Raw genomic sequence first — 23,716 nt, forward strand, 5'->3', positions numbered from 1 at the left:
ACTGAGTTCCTTGATTAATGATTAAACTGTATTTTTTCAGATCACAAAGCACCTTATAGTATGCTCTCCAAATTTGTCTCTCCATCAGTGCTGACCACACCTGATCCAGGGGAGGATCTTTTATCCAACAGTTTTATCAGGATCAAGGATTAAAGATGTTTGCAAGGTTAGCTGAGTTTCTGCCAACTATGATCTGTCACTCTTCATGTAGGTTCTTTTCCCGAACACCTAAACAAGAGTGTGTGTTGTTAAAGGGCTGATAACACAACAATTTGCATAACATGTTCTACATGACATATGAGATCAATAAGATAATATAACAAATTTGTATGCATTACTTATGTGAAGAATTTACTGGTCAAAATTTAGTAAGACACCCATGGATATTTCTCCACAAAATTCCTTGTGTCACCCTTTCATTGAAAATGTGGATCTAAAATTTAATTTTACATGAAAAACTCACATTTCAGTCATCAAAACTAATAAAGAATATCTCCTGTCAGCAGAAGATCACTTCTGGTCTTGAGAGCTCTCTCGATTTGAACAGTTTTATTAGCTGATTTCGTTATTAATTTTAATATGGATGCTTATTCTGTACAGGCCTGGTTATTGGTTTTCTTGGTCTTTCTACTAGAAGGATTTGTTGTCAAAGTGGATTTTCTATACAGCAGTAAGTAAATTGTGTGAGATGTTGCTTATTATTTGATGGAACCTCAAAACCACTGTAGTAGGTGTAAAATATACCTTATCTTACATGGAAGATGGTATCTGTTATAAAAATTCTGTGGCCTGTTTGAACGTAAAACCATTCTTGCATAAATTGTCCCATTTACTTAAGAATAGATTCATGAACGATTTACACAGAAATGTGTTATTCTCGTGTTTCTATGAGCATATCAAACTATTGTCTATGAATCCCATCTAGTCCATTTCTCCTTCATAATATTTAATATTCTTTAGAGAGGTCAGTTAGGATAGCCAGCTGTCAGTAAAGCTATTCCACATGGTCTACTCAATGATTATGTTACTCATAATTGAAAACTTTTTGTAAAATTCAATCAAATTAAATCAGCCCATTAAAGCATGCATGCATGCAAGCCTATCAACTTCTGCCTTCCTAATTTAATAGAGATTAACCACAGTGTTTGCTTTTATTTGAAGAGATTCGTTGAAATTAGTGTTGTTATTAGCATGATTGTTGAGCACAGTACATGTACTTCCAGCTGCGATATTTGAAAGAATTACAACAGACATAACATTAGTGAGCATACAGTCTGACATGCCTGTCTGAAATTGACATGCCTTATTCATTATTATGAATAATAAGTAACATGATATACAAATTTAAATAATGAAAGCAGTTATTCTCACTCATACTTATTTTCATGGTAGCTTTCAGCACCCACCAGAACATTCTGGTGAGGTGCAGTCCAATGGAAAGCCTCATCAAACCAGTTTGCGTATGTAGACCACTGTCAAAGTTACATTGACCGTTACCTCTGCAGCAGTTGACCGTTACCTCTGCAGCAGTAAAACGGCCACCTGTGTGTTAACGTCAATACATGTCAAACATCAGCAACTCAAAGGAAATCATTTTTAAACTTCAATATCAGTTTGAAATCAGAGCCTGTCCTCAAATTTGTTTTAGTGTTAGCTGCTCATTCCTGCAGTTACGTGATGTGGTGGACACTCAAAGGTGAACGCCTGGTCAAAGTCATTGGCATAGGGCAATAAGACAAAGTCTGAACCCTGGGTTAAGGTGGGTGAGCAACCATATTCCCATTGCCAGTCCTCAAAATGGTTGTCATCTTGGCTTTGGTTACATAAGACATGTAGAAACATGGAAAAATGAAAGCTTTTTAAAATCTTTGCTTGCAAAATTATTCATTTTTTAATTTCAATTTGAAATTAGCCAGTGCAAAACTTTATTTTTCAAACATACAATTCTTGATTCTGGAAAGTTTTTGCCCGAATAATAATGTCTAAGATAAACCTTAAATAAGCTGTACTCACCTTTTAATGGAGGTTATTGACTCACCTGGAGGGCAGTTAAAATTTAGAGGCATAGGTGTTGTGCCAGCGTAACTGCAGGTTTGAGTCATACATAAGAAATAAACATTACAACAGCATAGCATATATTTTATATATAAAATAACAGAAATGCTGCAGATTTTGTCATCAAAACGCAAACTCACAAAGAGCATTTAATATATACACATTTTATAATAATTAATATAATTTTTGTGTGATGAGTATAATAGCATTTACTGTCTATAAAGCAATGAAACTTACTTATTGAAATCACTCACCTTGTCCACTGCCCATGAGTCCAGTCAGCAGCAGAAACAGAGCAACTCTCCTCATTGTGTCTTTTTTAGTAGAGCTCAAGAGTTCAAGAAGCACTTTTCGGACACAACTGTCCAACTTTTAAATAACTCACACCCAAGGGTCCCATTGCGTAAGGTCAACCTGTTTCCACGTATGAGTGATACTCTTGTTTGAACAGGTGGGCTGATTAGAATCCTATCCCTGAATTTCCTTGGGATTTCTCAGGAATATTCCAGGAATTTAATTAAAGTTTTTTTTAAACTTTGATAATGCTTTCAAAGCACAGTAATAAAACAGAGTACCAAGATCGGGTTATTTATTTTTTACGATAACCAGCAGATAACCAGATAATCTTTATAAAGAAAAAAAAGCCTGCTAGGGATTCAGTTTAAGTAAATATTCCAGCTGTCAGAATGAATGCGTTAACACATGCAATTAATTAAAATAGTTTAATGCGTTTATTTTTAATGATAAATGCGATTAATGCATTTATCGTTAATTCAGCATAAACCAGCATAAACACTGGTTGGAAGAGCGGAACCGTGGCGATATCCACCCGGAGTCATTACACTGACTCACACACCACAAACACACACAGCATTGATTCAGTGTCAGTGATAAAGTGATGAAGAAAGGACCTCCTAACGCTATTTGATGTACAAAACAAGCCCAGATGGGACTTCAGAATCAAGTATTTTTCAGACTATGTCAGGTGCATTTTAATTACCACAGAAGTCTTAATTGTCCACCAAAATGCAGAATGAGATGTTTTCAGCTGTTTCAGTTCAAAGCGGCACTTGACGCTGGCGTTGACTACCTGATGCGAATCATGAACGCGGCTTCACGATTGCTGTTGGAAAGTGGATAGCCACAGTCTACCGGCAGATTAATATTGTGAAGAATGAGAGTTTAAGAGATTTAATGCTTATTGCAATGAATATGCAACCTATGTGAAGAGTAGTTCTTTCAAGTAGTCAACCTCCCAATTAGACTTTGGGCTATTTCTATCTTCATACTAGTGGAAGGCTTTGTTTGGAAAATGTTATTAAAGCATTATTATTATTGTTACATATTGCTTTGTCTTTGTGGCAGCGGGGGCATCGTCAAGCATCTCTCCGGAGAGAGAGAAAGCGGTAAGAGCCCTTACACTGGTGCCGAAACCCGGGAAGAAGGAGGGATTCCCGTCGCAGAGTCCTCGACACTGCCGTCCACCCAGGGGAGCGCTGCTGCCATCCGACGGGGGACGGAGTAGCCCGACCACCCGGACGCGAGGAACGACCGCCGTCCACGAGGCGAGTGGGGACGGGACTCCTCCGCCCCCGGCAGCGGCTCCCTCGCTCCAGGCGGTCGACAGTGTCGAGGACTCTGCGACGGGAATCCCTCCTCCTTCCCGGGTTTCGGCACCAGTGTAAGGGCTCTTACCGCTTTCTCTCTCTCCGGAGAGATGCTTGACCACGCCCCCGCTGCCACAGTCTTTTTTCCTAAGATGGAAATAAATGCATTTTTACAGGAAAAGAAGTATATACTGTACAGTGTCTAATTTCAGCACTTTCAAAATCTGTGATTTATCGCGATTAAGTAAAACAAAATGATGCGATTAATTGCGATTAAAGATTTTAATCTACTTCCAGCACTTGTAGATATAGATCTCTACTTTATTTGGTCCAGAGCACATAAACAATTTAATTTGCTACACAATTATATAGTTTATTTCTAAATGATTTGTGTCCATTGGCCCAGAATCAGCAGTAGAAAAAAAAAAGTCTCTTCTCATGGTGTCTTGTTCTGAGACATTAGGAGACACTTTGTTTTAAAAATGTATAGACCCAAGGGACTCATAAGGTCAACATGTTAACATGTCAAACATGATTTCTGGTATCCGGGAAGTCGATAGTTGCTACCGAATGTTCAAGTACTCTGACATCAACCCAATTCTGTTGAGTTATAAACTCCAGTTTATTTTGTGAAGTCCATTTCTGTATGGACACATACTTTTAAAGGCTTGGCTATAAAAAACAAAAACAAACAAACATGCATAACAGCTGTGATTTGGTGGCAGAGAAAAGTCAGAGATGAGCTGCCTTTATACAGTTTTGCAATATAAAGTAAAACGTATATCAAAGAAACACTCAAATATAATTTTACATATAATTTATTGTATCTACAATTCCTTTGCAAAAGGTACTTATCCAGCAAGTGACTTGTAGTTGTGCAGTGCTAAAAGTGGACCAGGTAGCTAACAGAATTGTACCCTTACGTGTGGATAAACCTTCTAGTCATTATAAATAATATAGATTAATATTGTGAAGAATTAGAGTTTAAGAGATTTAATGCCCATTGCAATGAATATGTAACCTATGTGAAGACTAGTTCTTTCAAGTTGTCAGTATAAACTTTGTGTTAACAGATAAGTTTATTTTGTAATCAGCATAAACCCTTACTTATATAACATTAGATGATATTCATGTTGAAATGTTGTGGGAAGCTATACTCACTCATATTTATTATGATAGCACCCAACAGGTGGTTAGAGTTAGGTACATGCCAGTGGAAGTATTCATCAAACCAGTTCACATAGGGAGTCCACTGACAGTTAATATTACAGTGACCGTTACATCTACAGCAGTAAATCTTCCACCTGTGTGAAAACATGGTATTGACATTAACTCTGGTGATCTCAAGTCATTTTCAAAATCAGTCAAATAATCAGAGCTCACCATCTGTCCTCGTGTTTATTGCTATGGTAGCTGGCCATTCCTGCCATTATGTGGTGTGCTGGACACTTAAAGGTGAACGACTTGTCAAAGTCATTCACGTGAGGTGACCAGAAACAGGATGAACAAGCATCGAAGGTGTGTTTACAGCCAAATTCCCACATTTGGCTTTGGGTCCAATGGGCAAGAAAACAATGAGAGGCACAAAATTAAACCTGTTTTCTAATAATAATTTAAAAAAAATATCAGATCTAGGTTTTTTGCTTATCCTTTAAGCCTTAAATTTGTAAAATTAATAAAGAATTTTCTGCCAGGGTTGGATTGAATTGAATGGAATTCGAGAGGAAATGGAATTTAAACAGCATTCTGGCACACAAACCCTTCTTTCGACTGACCTTTTTTATGCAGGATATTGACTGTCCTGGCGGGCAGGAAAAATCTAGAGGCTGATCATAGCCATTTTCCCAATGTAACTCTGTGGGGATTGATTCAGACACACTGAACAAAACATTCTGAGTATATAGAGTGTTTTCAGGTGAATCGTTTTTATGAAACTACAAATATCACATCAGTAAAATGCTGCAGATTAAAATATATAAAATGGAACAGTTTTTCTAATCTGTTACTCTTTTAATGTAATAATCAGACATTCACATTATAATCGTGATGACAAAACCTAGCAACAAAACCTAGTTGCTCACCCTGTCCATTGGCCATGAGTCCAGTGAGCAGCAGAAATAGAGCAGATCTCTTCATGGTGTTGTGTGGGTTCAAGAAGTCACAAGACAACTTGAGAAGACAAACGTATAGCTTTTATAAAGGCCTCAGGACTGTAAGTGACGTATTCAATGTTAGGTCAGTCTATTGCTAGAAAAGTGATGGGTGCTAATCATGTTTGAACAGGTGGGGCTGATTTTACCTTCTATACTTCAAGGTGATTTCTCACAAACTGACCTGTAGGCCAAAAAATAAACATTTACGTAATAATTCAGGTCTTTGACATCACGTATTTAGTTTTAGTAAAGTCCAGTGATCCAAAGCTTTCCCATATTCCCCCGTCAGAAAATTCAAATCCCTTTTTTTTCCCCCCAAAGTCTAGAGTCTTTTGAATTTTATCAAGAACAAGATTTACTATGATTGCTCATTATTTAGTATTCTAGATACTTCCAAAACCAGTGTTTTTGTACTATTTAATACTGTGATGCAGTATGGATGCCATAGTATTGCCGTTACCACTTGAACCCCATACTCTTTGAAAACAGGGAAAAGGGATCTCACCCATAACAATTTTGTCTCTGTCCCCATGAATTTGTTGGGATGAGATGGCCCTGACTTTAAAAGGAGCACACATTTCACTGTAACCTTTAGCAGGAATACTACTTTTAAAAGGCTTAAATTCATGTTTAATTTTATTTGTTGTTCATTTTCATCAACCTGTATTAGGGGAATTTTTATTTAGCTGACAACAAAGGCTATTTTTAAGTATTTGGTATTTACACTAGGTCTTATGTGATGTGATACAGTTCTCAAGATCTGAATCAGTTGTTTGAAAATGATGTACGTGTACCTTTAACTGTAAACATTGATAAGCAAAGCTGTACACTAAACATAACATTACATTACAGGAGTTGTTGGTTTTGCCTCTCTGTAATGTTATTATGCAGTTCTACCAATGAATTTGCCCAAGAATTGCAAGCATAAATTTTAATTACAAAGGGTTTAACAACAAAACACCTATCAAGGACCACAGATGGATGTTTCATTTTGAAAGCTAAACTTATGTAAGACAAGTCATGCAAGTTAGATATAAAGCTTAAGGGCTGTTACTCTGAGAGAAGATAAATATAATGAATTCACAGTATTATTCTATGATAATTCACCTCACCATAAATAGGTCTAATACACACTCAGCCTTACTTTTATTGTAGCTTATTTCAGAAAAGAACAGTTTGAATGTAATTTCAACATGGCTGGGTTTTATCAGAAGGCATTATACAATGTTTTGCTTGTATAGGCAGGTCGTTTAAAATCAATTTAAAAATTAACCATTGCCTGATGTTAGTGCCAGACTTCTGTCATCCCTTGATGCCCAGTGTAAAGCAGAAGGGAACTGATGCCAATATATAAATACTGCTGAAAAAATGAGCTCTTTGCAACTAGAAAACAACTGTCTTTGAATTAGAAAGTCAACTTAAATGAATACATAAGATTGTGTGCAATTATTTTCATCTTTATTTATACAGAATTTTTTAACATGGTCTCAACTTTATTGGTGGCTTTGACATGATTTGAAATTTATTTGGACTATGCTTATCTTGAGGGATCATAGAAATGTGTGGTCAAATAAATGTAAATGGCTGTTCACAGAAGAATTTCACAAGAGGTCAAACAACCCAAAGGTAAAAGATTACAATTATAATAAACAATGATAAACATGCTAAACATGTCATGATTACAATACTGTACAATCTATTACATTATTATTACAAGTGAAGAACTGCTCAGTGAATTAAATACAAACATAGGCCTACTGGCCCATTTAAAGCACTTTAAGACTAGCATACAAATAATAACTGTTGGTGTGTGTATTGAGTTCTATTTTTTGTTTGCATATTTAAATCACTTAAAAAAAGTGATGTGCTCTCTTTCTCTCTCTCTCTCTCTCTCTCTCTCTCTCTCTCTCTCTCTCTCTCTCACACACACACACACACACACACACACACACACATATGGGTCTTAGTTTTACAGCAAGTCTTTTTTTCTTGTGTGTCTTTTTATGTGTCCACTCAGAGAGATGTTTCTTTGGAGTCTCTGATCTCAGTGATGGGTGGCTGGAACGCCAAGATCTCTGTAAAAGTGTGACCTGTTAAATGAAAGACAGAGATCGCCATGAATTAAAAGCCAGAAATAAGAAATAAGAAGTTCTGATTCTTCTGCGTTTGGCTAGTGCTGTTTTTTTCGACTGTCTCCCATATCTCTACCTCTTTTTCCTCTCTATTTATTATAAACTGTCTTTCCTTACCTTCTAATGTGCACATGCAATTTTATGTGGTCTATGTGAGGATTCAGGTTTGTAAACCATTAAGCGCCCCCTTGCGGAAAACAACTTTGTGTCTCATAGCAAACACTTGTTAGCTAGAAACATTTGCCACCCAGCCCTTTTCGCCCATCCCTCTCATACGTTTCCACTGCTCCAGAGGCATTTCTGTGTTGTCCATGGAGTGGTCGTATGGCAGGGCCTCTGTCTCCTCCTCTGGTTCTCTGAACTCTGTAAACAGAGGGAGCTCAAGGGCTTCAGCAGCACTTGCGCGTTTCTCTGGATCCAGAACCAGCATTCGCTCGAGAGCACTTACTGCTGAAAAGACAAGACACAAAAACATCAGCCCACTTTCACTCAAGTCCCACCACCTCTAATGTAACACGAGAAAAGAAAAAATAGCTTACCCTCTGTGCTGGCTTTAAAGAAAATAATTTTTAAGTCCTTCTTTGGTACTTTAGGTAGACCTCTGAGGTAGTTTTTGGCCTTTATGGATTGATGAAAAAAAAAAAAACATGAATGAATTGTGCATTTATTTGTCTGCATGTATTGTGTATGTAATCCATTTTGCTCTTTGTAATCTGTAATGCACTCACATCTTGGCTTTGTAGCTTCACAATGAAATCTGGTGCTGGTGTTCCTGTGATTTTCATGATCTCTCTTAGCTGGTCCAGGTCTGAGAATCTCAATCAAGGAATTAGTGAAAGGGAATGGAGACAGTACAGTATAATACTGGAAATACTAGTGATAGCTAATATTATTCATGTAAACACTTTATATCATAAAATGTTATTAAGTTAAGCTGATCATCTGCACCACTATTATGAGAAAGATACGGTCATTTCCTTTAAAAAGTGGCCTTCCAAGCAACATCTCCGCCATGATGCAACCCACTGACCAGATATCAACTAAAAAAGAGAGAGAGAAAAAAAGAGTGATTTAATCAGGCAAAAAGTCTAAAAATCTGTTAACAAAAGTGAATATAGACTATTTGACAAAAGTCATCTACTACTGATGTCATTGTGATGTCCTACAGCAACATCTGAATGTAGCTACATTTGTTGGAACATATGCATGTATTTTTCACCTGTTTGTGAGTAGTGCATCCAGTTGAGGATCACTTCTGGCGCTCTGTACCAGCGAGTCACCACATAACCTGTCATTTCTGAATCTGTCTGACGTGCAAGTCCAAAGTCCAGGATCTGCATACAAACATACAATTACTAGAATCTACGACATGACAGTACCAATATGCTTGACAAGACAGCATATTGTACTATATGTACCCTGATGAGCCAAAACATTATGACCACCTGCCTCATATGCGGTTGGTCCTCCGCTTGCCACCAAAATAGCGCCGACCTGCCGAGGCATGGTCTCTACAAGACCCCTGAAGGTGTCCTGTGATATCTGGCACCAAGACATTAGCAGCAGATCCTTCAAGTCCAGTAAGTAGCGAGGTGGAGCCGCCATGGATTGGACTTGTTGGTCCAGCACATCCCACAGATGCTCAATCCGATTGAGATCTGGGGAATTTGGATGCCAGGGCAACACTCTTCATCATGTTCCACAACCCATTCCCGAACAATGTGTGCAGCCCCATACGCAGCAGGGTGTGATGCACTGTATGTTGTGACACATTCCTCCCGTAACCATCATTAAAATGTTCTGTTATTTGTGCCACAGTAGAACTTCTGTTGGTTCGGACCAGATGGGATAGTCTTCGTTGCCTTCGCACATCGATGGGCGCTCAACACCCTGTCGCTGGTTTGTGATTTGTCCCTCCTTGGAACACTGTTGGTAGGTACTCACCACTGCTGACCAGGAGCACCCCATAATCCTTGCCATTTCAGAGATGCTCTGACCCAGCTGTCTGGCCATAACAATTTGGCACTTGTCAAAGTCGCTCAGGTCTTTACTCCTGCCCATTTCTCCTGCATTCAGCACGTTGACTAAGAGAACTGATTGTTCGCATAACATCTAATCTACCCAGATCTTGACATGTGGCCTTGTTAGGAGATGATCAATGTTATTCGCTTCACCTATGAGTCATATGGTCATAATGTTTTGGCTCATCGGTGTAATCATACATAAAAGTAATTATATGTTATAATTAAATAGGCTTTATTTACGCTTCATTTAAATGATTATATTGACACAGTATGTTTAATACCTTTAGCTCACAGTCCTGGTTCACTGCCAGATTTCCTGGTTTGAGATCCTGATAAAATACAATCAGAGTAGACAATTACCATAAACACATTACTAAAACTATACACAAACCACTTGATATGACTTGCAAATACACATCAAGAGGTGGTACATTTTGTGGGAAATGCTCCTGTTTAATAGTTATACCACTCTGTTTTCAAAGAAACAAGTATACATTCCTCCATAAATTTTCTTTGACATGTTGAGAGAGTGGAGAAAGAGAAGGGATGGACAGAGGATGAATGAAGTGGTCACCCAACCCCCTCTTGGCATCTTATTAAACTCTTATAGGTCACATACCCTGTGAATGATCCCGGCTGAATGAATATACTATGGACAAGACAGAGAGAGAAAGAGAGATTTATAGATACCACAAAGCTATAAACAATGACAGAGAGTTTCACAAATTTAAATGGATATTTATCAGTGTCCAACCTTCAGTCCCCTCAGTATCTGATAGACCAGAAACTGCACCCTGTCTTCTGAAAGTCTCTCCATCTTCATCAATTTCCCCAGATCAGTTCCCATAAATGGCATCACCAGGTAACTGAGTGGGAGAAAGACATTAAAATACATTAACTGTCATTTGGACTGCTAATCTGTGTATATTGTACCTTAAACAATACCGCTTTTTCTGAAAGTGATAAAATATCGGGAACCATGATCTCTAGAAATCAATATCCGCCATTGAAAAAAACCACATTGGTCAGCCATGACTGAGGACAAAAAGAAGACTCACAAGTCCTGAAATCTGTCCAACAAGATTTCCGAGGTAAAGACGTCCAGCAGCCCAATAACCTGTTTTGGCCAAAAGTAAGTTTGAAAATTAAAATGAGATGTTGTGGGGGCATTAACAACAGTATAAACTTGTACATCTTAATTCTAATCATGTTCGGCAAATGTGGAGAAAGAAAGAAAATTCATTACCGTACAAGATTAAAAATTAACAATATAAAACATAATAATGTAAATGGTAATACTGTTAACATACATTCTCATGTTTCATATGCTTGAGCAGTCGTAGCTCTCTGTAAGCCCGTTTGGCGAACAGTCTGGACTGGAATGGCCGGTGGAGCTTTTTGATGGCCACACGCACTCCTGTCTTGCGGTCAATGGCTGAACTTTAGATACATTGAGAGGAGAGTAGATGATATTAAATTGTGAAAAAATAAAAAATAAATAGACACCATGCTTAAAAAAAAATAAAATAAAAAACATTAGGTGGTCATTTTGATGATTTAGATTTTTTATAAAAGACATGTCCATGTTTATTGTAGGGTACAATGTGGCTAAAGGCACCACTTAAGGAAAATGTGCTTTTTTTTTTTTTTTTTCTCTGGACACAAAGTGTATCAACATTGAGATCAATCACTTCTGAAAAGGGTTAACCATTTCCTATTAATTTCAATCACGTTGGGCATTTCATAACATCTCAAGTATTCTTTGCAGTGTACTGTGACAAACAGGTGTTGAGGAAAGTAGGCCTACTGTAGTTTTTGTTATTTAGTGTTTTAGGAGAAAATAAAAGCCTAAATGTTGACTGCACAATATGGACAGGACAGGTTTAAAAGAAACAGAGGACAGATTATGGGTCATCTGTTCAACACCTAAACACAGTTGCACATTCCTCTGTGTTGATAACGATGCGTAATGCGCAACAAGTGAAACAGTTTCATTCCGCAATCTGAAACGTTAGAAACTTAATGGACATCTGAGGAAAAAGCAGTTATGCATGTATCACCGACTGCAGACCTATAGAAAGTCTTTAATTTGCCAACTTCTGCTTGTTAAACACAGACAATGGCATCAGCAGGGAGGCTTTGTTATGGGTCTCCTTGTCTTGCAAAGTGAGAAGAGTTTACAGAGGTTTCGCAGTTGTGTGAATGGATAAGCCTTGAGGCCTTTAATTCGGAATAAATTGGAGAAAGCAGCCGAAAGCAGTCCAAAAGTTTGAACTGCATTAACTATTAAAAATGGACCAATATTTCAGCGTGCATTGCACATTGTTGCGCAATCTCCTTTAATATTGTTCTTTTTATTCAAGTCAGAGAGTCAGTAGTACATTTTCCCTAACGTCAAAGAACTTGTTAGTAATTTAAAAACTTGAGCTTAAATGTAAAGGAATTTGTACGTTGAAGGTACAAGAGTTTGCTCACCAAACCGTTCCGTACGCTCCGGTTCCTATTTGGATGAGATCGCTGTATCTCGCCGGCACGTCCCAAACGGTCCTGTTTATCTCCTGGCGATAAAATCCCGCCCTGGTCCGAAGTGACATCCTGAGAGTTTGTTTGAAAGTCTATCTTCAAAATACCAAAATATCTCTTTCACGTTCTCATTATTTATCCGGTATTTTAAAGCGCACCAGAGGAGCGCAAAGAAAGCGCAACTTGGAGGAGCGGCAGGCAGAATTGTGGGCGGTTCACAGTTTCCACAATAACGCACCGGCCCAAACACGTTACATGCGCATAGTAAAGTAACTTTTTTATGCTCAGTTTTGAACTCAACTTGCTGTGCCTATGTAGTGTCTAAAAATCTAATATGGCTATGCTATTTAAATCCTAAATGATACACACATCAAATTAAGCCATTGTTTGTAATTTTAGGATAATGTGTGATTTGAATTTATTCTCTCTATAGTTATAAAACACTAAACACAGCAATAGGTTTGAGGAAAAGAAGTTTAAGTTTTATTTAGAGAGGAGAAGGTGAGGGGGAAGTGGCTACATGCTGGTGGGAAAGGCAGAGTCACAGACAAAAGGGAGAGAGATCCATCCAGTCCCACTGAAACAGCTGAAGGCAGTTTTTATCTTTGTTAAAAAGGCATGCAAGAGACCAGGAGGAGGGCATACAGAGTTTAATACTGGGGGCAAAGGGCTAAGGCCACATTTCCAGAAATTACACCACATTAGTGTTTGACATTTGAACAACATCAGAGAAGTAACACTTGTTTTGTATTTACCATGATAGTAACATCTGTAAAGTTAGATTAGTCGATAATGGCTTCTGTAATTTACATGTGTAAACGTCAGAAACCACCCATATTTTTTTCCCTCATTGATATCAAGTATAGTATTTCATGACATCAAAGTTGCACTGAAGTCATTTAGAATGCTCCAAAATGTCTTAGAAAATGAGAAATGAATGTGATGTAAATTTAGCTTACCACTTCCTGAATTGTAGTTTCCTATATGAAGACATTCATTTGCTGAACATCTGCTATTTCTCATATCCTTTTCAAGTATTGTGTATAACACAGTACAGACAAAAGAAACATTCAGAACATGTGCTTAATTGTCATGTAAATAATACCACAATGCCAAAAATTCTAATGGTCATAAACTTCATTTTGATTTTTCAATAGATTGTCTTATTTATTTATTTTAGTTTTTTGGGTGAAATATAATGTGAACATACTTGTATTCTTGACAAGTTTTGTGAGATTCACTCAAACACGTTCTATTTTTTAAATGACTGATAAATTGATGTGGAAACTTGTGTCTTAGAATAAATAATCTAAAACTGCATACTGGTCCTTCAAATAACCTGAGAACAGAAAAACAATTTGTCCATGTTGTTAACATGGTTTAGCTTTGAAGGATCCGGCACACAGTGTGTTGAACTAATCTACCTTAGTTCACAGTAAACCCCCTGTATACAAGCAGTCAACTTCCTTTATGAAAATACTTGCGTTACCTGGAGAGGGAGTGAAGCGTTTGGTGTTGTGTGCTCGGGGACAATTTTTTGAGCTCATCCCACCATCAGTGGAAGAGCATCTTTTTGAGTGAACAACTGCCAAACACATCATATTCACCTGACGTGTGACTCAGTGCAATTCAAACACATTATATTGTTATATTTGAAGTATGTAAAATTCAGATAATAGCCTTGAAGATGACTGTAAAATGAGTAAAGATAGATAGAACCGTTTAAATTGTATGCAGTACACTGATGCATATATGCAAGCCACACCTACATTCCACTCTTTCCAACATTGTAAACATATTTTTCTCCAGTGTGGCCTTTTCCACCTCCTATCTATTTTTATTTATTTTTTTATTTTTTTTGGGGTCTTACATGAAAGACACCATACCCTGCTTCACCTATACACCTGCCTAACACCAAATATAAAAAAGACTCAGAAAACACAATTCCAAACACACACACACACACACACACACACACCATGCACCTTGTATTATTTGTATATTGTGTCTATATTTCAACAATCAATATGAGTTTGCTCTCAGTTAAAGGTGTGTAAGAAAACACACATATACAGGAAGGGCATCATGCCTTGGAAATACTTTATCATCATCTCTGGTTGGTTACAGTCAGTTCAGAAGTCCACCAATCCTGTTCTTTGTATGTAAAAGTTTGAAAGACAGACAGTGGCAAGAGAGTGGTAAATTCCGGGTTGTAGTTATGCTCTGTTTTATTGTTCAACTTGTAGACTTTCACTTTTATTGGCAGGACCTTTGAAGTTGTTAACTTCCTCATACACCAGTTCTGTGGAGAGAGAAAAATTATAATTTAATATATAAATGTATATTCATTAGAATCTTCATATACATATATCCATATGTAATTCATATAATGAAAAAAGCACTCATTGTATTTTTTTGTTTTTTTAAAGATAATGGATGTATAGCCTTTGGGCCACAAGCTTCTAGTTATATAAACAAAGAACATGTTTTCCACTGATTTTATGAATGTACATATGGCTTCAGCTTGAAAATAGTAAATGAACAACATTCAATGTAATCTTTCTCTAAGATATTGAGACTTATTCAGCTTCTAGCATAACTCCCTCTCACCCTTCCACTCCTCTAATGTGCGATCTTTGCTCTCAGGTGTCTGGTCATACGGAGTTGCCTCTGGTTCATCATCAGGATCGTGGTATTGGGAAAAGTATTGATGACACAAAGCTTCACTGGCTGAGATTCTTCCGTCACAATCTAACACTAGCATTTTCTTCAACAGATCAACCGCTGGAGTGAAATAGGGCATATGGGCAAAGGAAAGGAGTGGGAAGGAAACAATTTTTTTTAAATATAATTCTTAGTATTTTTATTAATAAGAGGAAGAAGGAAAATAAGAAGTCAAATAATTCTAATGTAGTTCAACCTAAAGAGCAAAACATATGTACTTTAATACTGTAACTGCATTTTTATGCAGACTCTGTATGGAAATACAGTTTTTGTCTCACCTAATGGATTTGCCCCCCTGAATATCTTCTCCAGGTCCTGCTGGGGCATATATGGTAGGGACTGAATGTATTTCTGTGCCTGAACACATAATATTAAAACAAATGATTAGAGGTTGATCCTCATCTATCCATCCATCCATTTGTACCATCCATCCATTTGTTCGTCCATCCGTCCGTCCATCCATCCATCCATCCATCCCACAAATTTGTGGTTAATTGTTTTAAATGAAACTATATTACTAGTCTCTTCTCACATGTTCAGAAGATATCTTCTTCAGAACGTCAGCATTGGGAGTTCCTACGACTTCCATTATTCTCTTCAGCTGATCTATATCTGTAGAATTTGTTAAAGCCTGTACAGAGCATCATACCCTAATAAAGACCTAGATGTATCTTTATGAATGTGTATACAGTGAGTACACAGAGTATGATTTTCATAACACCTAGAGTTCTGCTAAAAGTGAAGTCTGACCTTGAGAAGGCTTGGCACAGAGTGATGGTGTCTTTGAAAATGGGTCTCTAGCTCCTTGCAGTCAGTTTCTATAATTTAATTTGAAGCACTTAGCTTTTACCACCTGCCTTACAGGAAGAAAGTCTTACTCAAAAACCATGCACAAAAAAGCACTAAGAGGAGATTTAAGTGCCTCTCATGAAGGAAGGATACAATCGTTGCCCGGAAACAAAACCTTCCCCTTCAGAAGTTCACCCATGATGCATCCAACAGACCAGATATCCACTGAAAAACAAAAATGATCTTATTTAACCATTTTCAGTGAACATGATGTTAAGTTATGTAAAGGGTAAGAGGTAGCACAAATATTGATTTATTGAGTTTCAACAAAGTATAGCAAGTATAGCACTGCACAAACAGCAGCACTTGAAGTCGAAACATTCTAGGTTAATCCTCTCTTACCTGTCTGGTTGTAATGCATCCAGTTGAGCATGATCTCTGGTGCTCTGTACCAGCGAGTCGCCACATACCCGGTCATCTCATCGTCTGTTTGCCTGGCTAATCCAAAGTCCAGGATCTGAAGACAGTAATTTTAGAATAAATAGAAACAGATAAATAGAACCAGAGAAAAGCACTGCTATAATGCAGGAGTTTGGTCCCTATAGAGTGGCCACTTTTCTAAGGGATGGTGTAGTGTTCTTCACAATAGCAGAGTCCATGTATGTAGTAATTGTAAGAAGGCACCAAACATAGTTTTCCTTACCCTTAGTTCACAATCTTCATTCACTGCTACATTGCTTGGCTTTAAGTCCTGAAACACACATTCAAGTTATAATACTGAAATAATATGGCATTTAATTATTAAAAGGTGTGATGAACAATTAAAGAAAAGCAAAGGCTTGGAAGACTTCATTCTGTTGAAAAGATTGTTAAAGGAAGAAAACACTAAACAAGATCTGGGAAGGAGAAAGGAAAAGCACTCACTCTGTGAATCAATCCAGCTGAATGGATGTACTGTGTGTGATATAAAAAAGTAGAGCTGTAAGATCGGGCATTGGGACAGAGTGAAATAAATTGAGACAGGACCAAAAAACTGTTTGGTAGTACAACTTAACTGATTATAATAGCCTGAAACAACATCTGTTTCCCTCCTTTGGAGTAGTATATGTGTGTTTGTGAAGAAGAGAGTGTAAGGCTGACTTACCTTAAGGCCTCGGAGAAGCTGATAGATGAGGAATTGTATATGTTCATCTGAGAGTCTTTGAAACTTGACAATGTTGTTGAGGTCCGCTCCCATCAGGTTGGTTACTAGGTAGCTAGAGAGACATAGATAGTTTTAGCTTATGGATGTTACACAAGGATACACTTGTCGGTCTGATCCAGAGCGTGTAAATGATTACAAACTTGCAAAAGCCAAAAAATTGGTTAACATTAGTCATTGTCATTTTAGAGCAAACTAATACAAGACTTTGTTCAGTACTTAATTATTTACATCTGTGTGTTGATTATTCATTCGAATTGAAAAAATAAACTTCAAATTCCAGATGACTTAAAAACTCCAAAAATATACAGCCATGGATGAAAACATAGCAGTTTTAACAGGATTGTTTAACTGAAATGGGCCTTTGTGAACCATATTAAAATGCAGTGTTATCAAATACAGATATTGTCACCAGGCAGACACTTACACCTCATTGAATTCTTCTAGTGAAGATGCCGGGGTGAAAACATCCAGAAGCCCAATAACCTGAATAATAATAATAAAAAAAAAAAATTAAAAAAAAAAACATAACATGAACAAGAGTAACTCTACAGTAACATACTTGATTGTACCATTACAGATGATTTTTCTGGCAGTTGTACGAGCTGTGTTGGTGCAGTGGTGGTCATTGTGTTGATTTGTGAGTGTAAATTTTTTGTACATGCATTTACGTGTTTGTGGTTATTTGTTCGTGGCACTCACATTCTCATGGTTCATGTGTTTGAGCAGTCTCAGTTCTCTGTATGTTCTTCTGCTGTGGATGAGAGACTGGAATGGCCTAGAGAGCTTCTTAACAGCCATTTTCTGACGTAGATGCATGTCATATGCTGAGCTAGAACGAGAGAGAAACTGTCTAAAGTTTTGGCTGACCATTGCTGTGACAACTGCACACAGCATAATGTTTCCCCAGTTCTTTTCTGACAAGAAACAGGTCACTGTCCACAGTCAACCTTCCCTCAAGCTGCCATTAACCGTACATGGCTCTGATGTGGAATGAGTGTGTTCACTCTGCTGCAATTTCAATATGCTCTTACCACATTCACTTCTAGGATTTCTCTCCAACTTTTAAGTGCATCTCCCAGTGGTTAGAGTGGAAAGTGTTGTCCTAATGCATTCTTTAATCTGCTCACTGGACTGGATGAGCTGCTATGATCCTAAAAAAAGTTCTACATGGTATCACAAGCTTCCTGTTACGTTTTGGATTATGATAAGCTAGAATCTCCCACTGAAAGCAATTAAAGCAAATGCTCTGGAGAATCATTTCTTACATGAGTGTGAGAACTCAAAAGTAATTACAAAGTAAAAAAAGGATCACTGCCTCACCTGTTAGAGGCTCTAGAGGCATAGGCCAGCGAATTATTGGAATGTTTTTAGAGAGGGTATAATTCCAAGCTTATGGAAATTAGAGACTTCTAGAACATCTTAAGAACTTGATTCATTAATACATTCTTAGATATTCATTAATCAAAATTCCACAATTCACAAAAAATAATGTACCATTTTATTCGATATGAACTTGAATATCAGGTCAAATTCAGTCCTGAAAGATTATTATATTATATTATTCACAAAAATAAATAATGTGCACTTTATTCAGTTTGAACTCGAATATCAGGTCAAACTCAGTTCTAAAGGATTATATTATATTACATTACATTCCTCCCTGATATACTTGATTCTGAATGGTCAATCGCAGCATTCTGCGATTACATTTTTTTTGTGCTAAACTATATAATCAGAGCTCTCATCATTCTATTCTGTTATATTCTATTGTGTGTACACATAATGTTTCCAATGTGTATTTTTAGTAGAGCCACATCAAGAAGGACTCTGACTCTCTTTGAGACAAGAATACCCAACCCCCATTTGGGATGTTCATATTTTCCGATTCAACCCCTCCACACCCCAGGTCTACTCAGCCCCCTTCCCCCTAAATCAGCTCTGCTGTGAAGAAGTCAAATAATCACACAATAGGAAGGGGCTTACTATGAACAATGCAAAGTCACAGCTCATTTTAATAAAAAAGTGTGTGAGCATTTGGGGGGCTGATATTAAACAAAATAACTGTTGCATTGTTTATTCACCAAAAGTGATTTTTCTATTTAAATGTAAGTAACTTTTATTTGTCGTTTTAAAAAATGGTGTGTTTAAACAGTATCTTGAAATGCTTTGCTTTATTAAAGCATCATGAGACCATGTCTTTTATTCAAATACATAATAAAGACTTAATCACATCTGTCATGTAGGATGATATGCACTGCAATGTCTTTATAACCATGTCCCCAGGCAGTTACAATCAGCTGAACCTATTCAAGCCAACATGGGATCCAATCTGCAACAATTAAATCCTCTTTGGAAATCTATTGTTAATGTTGTGCATTTTTCAATGCACGTAATGAAGTAATTAGGTCTCAGGTGGTCTCGGGATGTTGTGAGTCATCTGTGCCCCTGACAATTAAATGAGCTGTATCACATCTTTTTTAAGAGCTGGCATCCTGCCAAACAAAACAGAAGGAAAACTGGCAATAGCTTCCAAAATGAATAATACCCCTGATGCCCTCAAGCAATGTTCTCAGCTTTATTTTCAGATGCCTTTTAGGTTTGGGATGAGTTATTTGCCATTTAGCATTTTCAACCAAAATGACTTTAAATGCATTCTGCATTGGATAAAGCGTTTGGCTTTTGTAATTGTCAATCAGTTGGCTACCACCACCAATGTGATTAATTGTTCAACAGTGTTACATTCCATTCAAAGTAGAAATCAATCAGGTAAGAGAGCCAAGAGGATAAATTACAATCATATTACGGGTTGAATTATGAGACAGTAAATGTAGCCGTTGAAGCACTACCTGGTACATTTAAACATATTGGACAAAAATGTCCATTATCTGAGGAAAAAAGGACAATCACACTGTGTTATATATCTGTCAGCCACTGTTTGTGGCTAAATGTTGAATGGGTTTCCAGTCAGGTTATTCTAATGAGGGATGTTCAGATCATATGAGGTAGACTGATTTTGAGCAACTGAGTTCTCTTCGGTGAAGCTCTTAGGACAGTGGCTTGCAAATGCAATGCAGAGAGGAAACTGCAATTCCAGATGACACAACAATTGTGAAACTTGGTTTGAGTTTAAAAAAAGTTTAAGAAAGGGGAAGAAAAACATGGTTCACTTGCAAACTAAACTTACCAAGTTATGCAACTACTGTAGGTAGCTGAAGCTAGTTAAAAATTATGACTTTAGTATTAGTTATACATTAGATTACTTATTCATTAGATCAGTTACTGAAGGTTTGTAAATTAATACCATGATAGAAAAAAGCAGCTTAAACGAGCCAAAACAGGTTTGCCAATCTCCCAGCCTGGTCTGTTGACTGTTTAGGGCACTTTTCAGCTGGTCAGACTGGAAAACCAGCTAGAACAGTTTGGTCAGACCGGGAAACCAGCATAAACCATCTTAAAACAGTTCAAACCAGTACACATCTTGGGCTGGTTTAAGATGTTTTTATTTTCAGAAGATTATGGTGAAATTAGGAAGATGCTTAGGCCAAGAGAGAAGCTGTGTTACCATGGCAGCTCACCATGGCAACCATTTCAGTCAGTCACAGCATGAGGGAGGCTAGAGAGCTCTAATGTTGTAGCCGAGAAGCTACAGTGTCATGTAAATCTCTCAGACTGAGTGCATCAGCAGTGTGAATTGTGCAGAATAGTGGCAGGATAAAAAAGCTGAAAGTATTCCCATGCAGACAGGCATCAGATTCCTGATGGGGGTGTGGCACTGATGAAACTCGAAGATGGTTTTACTTTAAGACTAGATTTGAATAGGCCTATCGTGATCGCCTCTACTACAGGAACATTGTTTACAGAATATATTATTTAGGTTTATACGACATAAACACACTTACAGAATCTGAGCTCTCTGTATGTGGTCGTTTTGCAAATAACCTCAACAGCTGATGTGACAGTGAAATACACAGGAACCCCTGGGTTTTATTTTAATAAAAAGACTACCATTGCCTTCTATTTGGATTGACTAGAAACTACATCAATTGGATCTCAAGTGTACTATAAGGAGGATAAGCACAGCAGAGGGTTTTTACCTATCTCTAGACAGGCCAAATGAGTTTAGACAGACATTATTTCTGCAGTATCACTGGTTCATGTGGTAACATCTAAATTAACTGGTTTTATTAAAGTCAGAAATATTATTCAATGTGACTGCATCAACCTGACTACACTAGGTTACACTAACTAATTTAATTTCAAGGGTTAGCTCAAAAAGCAATAGTAATGGCATGTTACCACTCTCATCGATGTCAATAAACCACAGGAGCAGCAGCCTGAATTACAATAAAGAGCATTCACAACTCTGCGTAATCATATTCAACATGTATAAAGACCATTTATAATGCTATCACTATTTAAATAAGTCATTCCCTGGCAAAGGTTCGTTATCAACGTGTAAAAAGTAAGATTTATGTTTTTCTTTCACTCGTTTTATTTGTTTTCCTCTTAAATGCAAGCCGGATGTTGTTTTGTCAGTCTTTATTCCTGCCTCACCCTCTGCTTTTGGACGCTAAATTATTAATCCTACTAAGACAACGGCTTAGTTCATGAATATTACCTAAGTAATATTAATTAGCCACGCCTTCATTCGGCTAATTCACCAGCTATTTAACCCCCACTTACTCAACGTCGTCGCTTTAGCCAATCAGTTATGTTTAAGGGCCGCATGCCACATTGCGTAATCAATATTAATGAGATAAGCCTTTATCATAGTATTATTGAAAATTCGCCTGCTCAACTCACCATACTGAGCCATATGCACCCGATCCAACCGGTGTGAGGTTCTGGTATCGTTCGGGCACCTCCCAGACTGTCTTGTTTATCTCTTGCCGGTAGAATCCCGGTCTTGTCGACATATTACCCTTAATAAAAAACTCTCTTTATAACAAAGATGTCAGAAAATATTAACGCATACGCCAGAGAGGTATCCCTATGTGTAGAGTCAGCCAGCTTTGGTCCCCCTTCTTCTGTTTGCTAGAAATGGGAGGAACCGTCTGTGATTCGTGTGTGTGTGTATGGGTGTGTGTGTGTGTGTGTGTGTGTGTGTGTGTGAGAGAGAGAGAGAGAGAGAGAGAGAGAGAGAGAGAAAAGGGGGAAGCAGTGGAATAATATTAATAATAACTGTTATTAAAACAAAACAAATAAACAAACACATTATTATTGTTATTATTACGCTGCAATCTTATTATAAGAAACCTTAAAATACGTTTGGTATCATGCTTTCATGAAATTGTATCATTAGTTTAATTTCATAAATGAAACTTAATCAAGAAGGTACTGTAAAATTATTACCATACAAAAACAAACTGCCCAACTTTGTCTTTAAAATAAAGTTTTATTAGCCATATTGTTAAACTCAATTTAAATTCACAAAGAAAGATCAACATTTCAGATTGACATTTTCATGAGGATTGTAAACTATATTAGATATATATGTAGCTTTCCATCTGCAATGCAATCCAAAGGAACACAGGCATAATAAAGATGTACTATATAAAAACTACCATTGCAAAAAGTAGACCTAATTAATTATGATTTTGTAAAGCAAGTAATTTAATCTGTTACACATCCACACCATAGATTGCATATATGTCTATACTGTTATATTATGCAATGTTTTAATATTATTTATGTATTTTGTTTACATACAAATTTAAGCAGAGGCAGGGCATCTGAACCTTCTCCTTTTCTGTGATGACCAGCCACAGACTCCAAAGTATAAAGTAGCTTCATCTAGTGTTTCATCCCTATTAACCCATAACAGAGGAGAAAACCTTATTTTACAGGCTCCCTTCCATAAATTCTTTAAAACACAACTACAGATTACAATTAAAGATTCAATTTAAGATTAACAAAACATAGGATTTGTTACTGGAAAAAAAAATACGAACAGAATATACTCAACTGTTCATAATAATAATAATAATAATAAAAACAGTGCTAAAGCTGACTTTATGAAAGAGGGAAAGAAAACACTGACCTGACAGATGAAAGGGAGGTACTCATGACAACAAGCATCCACCCATCCAAATGTATTATCATCATTCTTAAGCAGTGTTCCACAAAACCTGTTCATTGGGTCCACTGGAAAGGTGCTGTGCCACAATGCAAAGTCCACATATGGCCCACCGGTCCACAGCCAGGGGGAGCAAGTGAAGAGCATATTTCTTTCAAGCCCTATCCACACTCCTTTGGTGATTTCTTTATCCTGCAGCATCTGAGTGATGTATTTTTGTACCGTGTCATTTAAAATGTGCACCAAAGTCTGGTGGTGAGTTTTGCAGTACTGCAGTGCATCAATCCAGCTTTTTGAATCATTGATAAAGTTAAAGTGATCTGAAGAAACAAAATACAAATCATTTACAGCCAGTACTGTAGCTTATTTTTTCCTTATAAAAATATTACTGGTATATACAGTATATACACATATATATCACAGCTTGAT

At 37.2% G+C, this 23,716-nt stretch overlaps 4 protein-coding genes and 1 pseudogene across 5 annotated transcripts in view; all 5 read right to left on the reverse strand.

The window, feature by feature from the left end:
- Window positions 1–1,620: 1,620 nt before the first annotated feature.
- Window positions 1,621–3,380, reverse strand: LOC127434949 (millepora cytotoxin-1-like; annotated as a pseudogene).
- A 582-nt stretch (window positions 3,381–3,962) lies between these two features.
- On the reverse strand, window positions 3,963–5,918 carry LOC127434950 (hemagglutinin/amebocyte aggregation factor-like). Its single transcript, XM_051687995.1, has 4 exons — window positions 5,744–5,918; window positions 5,403–5,517; window positions 5,046–5,210; window positions 3,963–4,966 (listed from the first exon to the last, which is right to left on the reverse strand). Exons 1-4 carry the CDS (start codon window positions 5,796–5,798, stop codon window positions 4,780–4,782), a joined length of 522 nt encoding a protein of 173 aa, XP_051543955.1. The 5' UTR covers window positions 5,799–5,918; the 3' UTR covers window positions 3,963–4,779.
- Window positions 5,919–7,545: 1,627 nt separating this feature from the next.
- Window positions 7,546–12,707, reverse strand: LOC127435026 (mitogen-activated protein kinase 12-like). 2 transcript variants are annotated; one of them, XM_051688142.1, is made up of 12 exons: window positions 12,447–12,707; window positions 11,282–11,411; window positions 11,030–11,088; window positions 10,726–10,837; window positions 10,591–10,620; window positions 10,253–10,300; window positions 9,167–9,281; window positions 8,916–8,987; window positions 8,676–8,755; window positions 8,487–8,565; window positions 8,224–8,394; window positions 7,546–7,905 (listed from the first exon to the last, which is right to left on the reverse strand). In XM_051688142.1, the coding sequence occupies exons 1-12, from the start codon at window positions 12,563–12,565 to the stop codon at window positions 7,829–7,831; spliced, it is 1,092 nt and encodes a 363-aa protein (XP_051544102.1). In that variant the 5' UTR covers window positions 12,566–12,707; the 3' UTR covers window positions 7,546–7,828. The 2 variants fall into 2 exon arrangements, with proteins under 2 accessions (XP_051544102.1, XP_051544100.1); XM_051688140.1 differs by having other exon boundaries at window positions 8,224–8,397; window positions 12,447–12,706.
- Window positions 12,708–13,129: 422 nt separating this feature from the next.
- Window positions 13,130–22,265, reverse strand: LOC127435027 (mitogen-activated protein kinase 11-like). Its single transcript, XM_051688143.1, has 12 exons — window positions 22,015–22,265; window positions 17,911–18,040; window positions 17,636–17,694; window positions 17,152–17,263; window positions 16,932–16,961; window positions 16,711–16,758; window positions 16,410–16,524; window positions 16,161–16,232; window positions 15,751–15,830; window positions 15,497–15,575; window positions 15,105–15,278; window positions 13,130–14,796 (listed from the first exon to the last, which is right to left on the reverse strand). The coding sequence occupies exons 1-12, from the start codon at window positions 22,125–22,127 to the stop codon at window positions 14,723–14,725; spliced, it is 1,086 nt and encodes a 361-aa protein (XP_051544103.1). The 5' UTR covers window positions 22,128–22,265; the 3' UTR covers window positions 13,130–14,722.
- Window positions 22,266–22,719: 454 nt separating this feature from the next.
- LOC127434951 (deleted in malignant brain tumors 1 protein-like) overlaps window positions 22,720–23,716 on the reverse strand; it is a 50,168-nt gene continuing 49,171 nt past the window's right edge. Inside the window, exons 25-26 of the mRNA XM_051687996.1 lie at window positions 23,252–23,607; window positions 22,720–23,018 (exon numbers count right to left, since the gene is read on the reverse strand). Coding sequence (XP_051543956.1) covers window positions 23,013–23,018; window positions 23,252–23,607 — 362 coding nt within the window. The 3' untranslated portion in view covers window positions 22,720–23,012. The remainder of the gene's footprint in view (window positions 23,019–23,251; window positions 23,608–23,716) is intronic.

This window comes from Myxocyprinus asiaticus, chromosome 45, assembly GCF_019703515.2.
Source record: "Myxocyprinus asiaticus isolate MX2 ecotype Aquarium Trade chromosome 45, UBuf_Myxa_2, whole genome shotgun sequence".
In the NCBI taxonomy this organism is placed as follows: domain Eukaryota; kingdom Metazoa; phylum Chordata; class Actinopteri; order Cypriniformes; family Catostomidae; genus Myxocyprinus; species Myxocyprinus asiaticus.